Raw genomic sequence first — 6,000 nt, forward strand, 5'->3', positions numbered from 1 at the left:
TAGGGCCAGCCAATTCCAGTGATACAGGGTGTCCAATCAGATATTAGACCCCAGCCTTGAGAGAATGGAGGGGATTTACAAAGATGGTCTTAAAGGAGTGGGGATGGGAAACCTGAGAGGACTCACTGGAACCAGAGCCTGGAATAGTCTGCCATCAGACTGTGTGTGATGGGTGGAGGGAGAAACTGTCAAGTCCATACCTGTGTGTTGCACTTTGTCTTGCTCCTTCTCTTCTCAGTGTTATGGTATCAAAAGCATTAAGGGAGGGGCGAGTCTGGCAGTGGTAGGTGTAGCATATGAGTCCCATCTGAGAAGGTGCACTCACTGATGCAGGTGGCATGGTCTTCACCTCTCTTAGAACTTTGGCCTGAAATTAGCAGCTGGAGGCAGTTCTTGAAGGCAGCAGAGGAATGAAGAGAAGTTAAGAAAAGAATAAGATGAAAAACAAAAAGGGTCTTGAGCAAAGAAATGGCCCTGAGGAAAAATGTTGCTGCTCTTAATAGTGGTAGAAGACTGCTTTAGGTGTTTGGGCCTACCCAGCTCCAGTGCCTTGGATACCTGGCAGGAAAGTTTTTCGCAGCTATCTCTGTATTGTCCTAAAGGTGAGCAGGCCTTCCATGAGGTTCAGACTCTGTACTGACAGACGCACTTCACCTGATAAAGGGAGACTATTACATTTTAAAAAAATGTAATAAGTCAGCAGCATCTCTATTTTAACTTTTCACAGCAGAGATTTTTTAGAAACACAGGCCTTACTATACATGCATCACTTTGTGTGTTTTTCATAGTTGACTAAACAAGAAAACCAGCTGTTCATCATGCATTACAACGAAGAAGATTCAGTAAGGTTTCAGTGTTATAAGGATCAGAACTACTACCTTCATGTGAACAAGGACTCCGTTGATCTATGCAAGATGAAAGAAACAGATGCTGATACAGGAAAAGACTTCTATTTCAAGGTGGCATATGTGTGATACATAGTTCCCCAGACCTTGCAATGACTCAAGTATGTACACAGCCCCTGAAATGAGCCAATACAAAATAGAAATGAAGGGAGATTGAGATCACGGGGGGATTAAGTTCCTTAGTTTTGTATCAAGTTTTTCTATAGCCTCTGTTTCATGATTCACTATTTTTGATGTCTAAGGGAGAGGTTATTTTGTGTTTTAAATATACTGTACCTGAGCGAAGTATGTAATTTAGAGGAGGGATGGCTAGCAGTGTTTTAGAAAAAAAAGCAATTGTTTGGTAACTTTTTTTTTTCCTTGACATTATATTTATACTTTAAAGGAGGCTGATTTAGGAAGTTGGGAACATAACAGCAGGGACCCAAAAATAGGAAGAGAGAATCACAGAAAATATAACACTTAATATTACATTTTGTAATAAGAAACTGTATTTCTTAAATGTCACACATAAATTCACCTGAAAAACCATGAAGGAGATTAATAATTATTCAGCAGCCACTACATGTACGTGAATGTGTGTGTACAATGTACTTACTTTACTGAGTCTTTGCTGCACCAGCTATTCTGCTCCCACCCTGGAGATCTGAAAAAAAGAGCATAAGGACAGAGGGCTAGTAGTTAAAGGCTAACAGCAAAGCTATTCCATCTTCTTTACCACCCCCCAAGTAAATCCATTTACCTTTCCAAGCTACTCCAGCCCCCATTCTTCATCTTTCCACCCCCACCAAAAAAACAGCTGCATGGCCTGAGAATCCCACTGCATTAGCAGGAAGAGGGCAGATTGGGCATCATGGAAGGATGTGCTCCCTGTGAACTTTGGTCTGATCAATTCCCAACTCGATCCTAGAGGGAAACACAATAGAGAGGAAATCTTTAGCTCAGATACAGAGCAAAGTACAAAACAGTACAAACAAAAATTGAAATAAGTGTCTGAATAAATGAATTCAAAGAATAAACTCAAGCTTCTTACCTTGGGCTTGCAGCAGGCCTTGTGCAGGACAGAGCCATCTGAAATAGGTAAAGGAACAAACCAGAAATATGAAGTAGTGGATCTAGACATCATGGCTCTGATTCTCCATTTCCCAGCACCTTACTTAGTTATTTACCCAGTGTAAAGTAGGTGTAAAACACTACCATTGATTTCATAACCGCTTAAACTCATTTTGCTCTGGTGTAAATGACTACACCACAGCAAACCAGGCTTTAAATATCAGACGTTACGCAACTGCTCCAGGATACTATACCTGGAACTGCAGGTTTGGTGAAACAATGCACAGGTCCCACAACATTTGCAGAGAATGTTCTGTGCGGATATATATACTGTGTGCACCTGAAGCAGGAAACCTAATGTGAACACTCAATCATACTAGGCCAAGTTGCAACCAAGCAATTCTCTAGTAGAAAAGGCTTCAAAGTTGTGCGAGACCATGCAAGAACAGAAACAGAACTTAATTTTCCCTCATAGCCATGCATAATGCTACTGCTGGGCTAACACCCTGTTATACTCTTTAAATAGAGAGAATGTGTGCCAAACCTGTGAAGAAACCAAAGAACTTTGCTGCTCAATAAACAATTAAGAGATTCTGACATAACCCCTTCGTTTTGACTAAAAATTCTTATGGATCCAGGTGTCTGATTAGACACCATTTAAATCAGTAAAAGACAGCCATTGACTTCAATGTGCATTGCACTGGGTCTTCATGATTTGAAATCTCCATGGGATGAAACACAGACTTGAGTGACTTTAATTGATAACTAGAACTATCTGTTATGTTGCACACCCATGAATTAAACTAAATGTCATTACACAACAGTATCTCACAATACATTTATTTTGAGAGAGACGGCAGGAGAACAAAGACCCTAATTCAGTTTGAATATTTGAAAAGTGCTTCCAAGTGCAGGTATTTTGGATTCATTCTGTGCCTCTAGACTCTAGAGCCTGTTGTGCCACTGATTAATATTAGCAATATGATGGTCCCATTCATGTACAAAACACTCCCTCTACTGGCTAAATTCCTGGAACTGCTACTTCACTGGTCTTAGGTGTTTCCAGTTGAAGTCACTGGAAAAATTCTTCCTAACTTCTATGGCCTTCGGATCAGGCCCATAGTAAAAGTTTGAATTGTGGTGCCACATGTGCAGTATGTAGTTATCTTGCACTTGGATTGTTTACATGCACAGCCTCATTTTTTCCACTCTCTCCTTCTATTTCAAATTAGGGCTGTCAAGCGATTAAAAAAAATTAAACAACAATAGAATACCATTATTAAATATTTTTGGTTGTTTACTACATTTTCAAATATGTTAATTTCAATTACAACACAGAATACAAAGTGTACAGTGCTCACTTTATATTTATTTTTATTACAAATATTTGCACTGTAAAACAAAAAAAAATATTTTTCAATTCACCTCATACAAGTGAATTGAAACAATAATGAAAGTTGAACTTACAAATGTAGAATTATATAAAAATAAAACAATGTAAAACTTTAGAGCCTACAAGTCCACTCAGTCCTACTTCTTGGTCAGCCAATCACTCAGACAAACAAGGTTGATTACCATTTGCAGGAGATAATGCTGCCTGCTTCGTGTTTACAATGTCACCTGAAAGTGAGAACAGGCGCTCGCATGGCACTGTTGTAGCTGGCGTTGCAAGATATTTACGTGCCAGATGCGCTAAAGATTCAGATGTCCCTTCATGCTTCAACCACCATTCCAGAGGACATGCTTCCATGCTGAAGATGGGTTCTGCTTGATAACAATCCAAAGCAGTGCAGACTGACATATGTTCATTTTCATCATCTAAGTCAGATGCCACCAGCAGAAGGTTGATTTTCTTTTTTGGTGGTTTGGGTTCTGTAATTTCTGCATCAGAGTGTTGCTCTTTTAAGGCTTCTCAAAGCATGTTCCACACCTTGTCCCTCTCAGATTTTGGATGGCATTTCAGATTCTTAAACCTTGGGTCGAGTGCTATAGCTATTTTTAGAAATCTTACATCGGTACCTTTGCATTTGGTCAAATTTGCTGTGAAAGTGTTCTTAAAACGAACATAGACTCTTTTGTTTATCATTTTTACAGTGCATATACTTGTAATAAAAAATAATAATATAAAGTGAGCACTGTACATTTTGTATTCTGTGATGTAATTGAAATCAATATTGAAAATGTAGAAAAACATCCAAAAATATTTAATAAATTTCATTTGGTATTCTATTGTTATATGTGCGATTAGTCACGATTAATTTTTTTGAGTTAATCGCATGAGTTAACTGCGATTAATTGACAGCCCTACTTCAAATATTTAACAAACTAAGGCTTTTTCTTTTTAAAAATCACATTTTATGTTTAAGGAAATAAGCAAGTATAAAACGCAGCATTGGTAGTTCCTGTAAGGATTTAGATAGATATTGGTTTTGGACATTGTAATTTCACTTATAACCTTCCAGAAAACACAGAGCAAATGGTAACTTCATTAACATAATCTGTAAACAGAATTCATAGTAATATAGGTGAATTGCTGAAATCTGATCTAATTTATGTATGCAAAAAGTGTGAACCAACACTTTCAAAAGTACTCAGTGATTCTGAGAGCCCAACTTGATTTACTGAGGGGCTGATTTTTCAGATGTGTTGAGGCAGAGCACATGTGCAAATCAAGCAGCTCAAGTTAGGCAACCAGAATTAGTGGGAACTTTTGAAAATTTAAGCCCTAACTTTTAACAGTATGAAAAATATATATTTTATGCATTCAATAGTTAAATAGAGTTGTAAAATTTCATATAGTTCTGAAAATATTATTGGTAGACCTGTAACAATGTGATATACATCACTTTACTTTGCATGTACTATTACAAACAGATATTTGGTATAAAGTTTTTCATCTAAATCAAATGTTTTTAATAAACTGGGCACTTTTCATAAGCGTATTGGAACTTCCTTAGGATTTATGGGGCCCTACACAGTATTATTAAACTGGAGCCCCTGTGCCCGACGGCAGCCTGGGCTCACAGCCCAGGCAGGTATGGGGAGGGAAGGGATGAGGCAGCAAAGGATACCAAGCCACCCGGCCCACCTTACAGTGGCGGAGAGTCACAGTGCCCTGTAGAGACCCCCGTAGCCTCTCCCTCACACAGAATGTGCGGCGCCGGCGCATTTGGCTCTGTGAATATGGCCCCTGCCTAAGGAAACTGCAGTGTGCACTGGGTGGGCGGGAGCCGACCTGCTCTTACCTGCTGTCATGGGTGGTGGGTGAAGCTGCCACTTGGGGAGGCTAGCTCCCCAGCCCACCAGTGGCCCCGCCCATACTCCACCCCTGCTCTGCCCCAGGCCCCGCACCCACTCTGCCCAGACCCCACCCTCTCTCAACTATCTTCCTGCTCTCTTCCCTCCCCGTCCCTGATCACCCCCTTCCAGCCAAATCCCTGAACCCAAATGAAGCAAATGACATTTGGAAAAAAAACAAAAAAACACTCTTCTGCAATTTCTTTCTAAAGAAAATGGAACATGTTTTCCACTGCATGCCAGAAGGTGAAGACTGGCCATGCAAAAGGTACCTAATTAAAAGCACTAAACTTTTGGAATAAAAAATGTCAATCACGGTTTTTTTGATATATCCTAAAGCTTGTCAGATATTTATTTGCAAAAACTTTGTAGTAAGGGCAAGTCAGCTGTCCTGCTGAATGCAACATTAAATATTATGGAATACATGATGCAGCTCTTCTCTGTTTTACATTTTCTTAATCAGTATTTCTAAGATGATTTTATATTTTAAATGTACTCTTAAACCTTCATAAAGTAATCATTCCAGATTACTACATATTTAAACTCACTAAAACAAAGATATTATTTTAAATTAATGAGTCACAGAGGTTTAGTGTGTTCATAACAATGATCATTGCTTTTAGAAAAAGGGAACTAATTTACTTTGTGTGAGCTCCATAACAATAGACATATTTATGAAATTTCACCAACTTTAAAAAATATGACAGGTTTCAGAGTAGCAGCCATGTTAGTCTGTATCCGCAAA

General features: G+C 38.9%; 1 protein-coding gene across 1 annotated transcript in view; it reads left to right on the forward strand.

Annotated features, from left to right (window-relative positions):
* Nucleotides 1-5,593, forward strand: part of LOC128839802 (uncharacterized) — a 28,116-nt gene extending 22,523 nt beyond the window's left edge. Inside the window, exon 7 of the mRNA XM_054033082.1 lies at nucleotides 789-5,593. Coding sequence (XP_053889057.1) covers nucleotides 789-974 — 186 coding nt within the window. The 3' untranslated portion in view covers nucleotides 975-5,593. The remainder of the gene's footprint in view (nucleotides 1-788) is intronic.
* Nucleotides 5,594-6,000: the final 407 nt, after the last annotated feature.

The sequence above is a fragment of the Malaclemys terrapin genome, chromosome 6 (genome assembly GCF_027887155.1).
Source record: "Malaclemys terrapin pileata isolate rMalTer1 chromosome 6, rMalTer1.hap1, whole genome shotgun sequence".
Lineage (NCBI taxonomy): Eukaryota > Metazoa > Chordata > Testudines > Emydidae > Malaclemys > Malaclemys terrapin.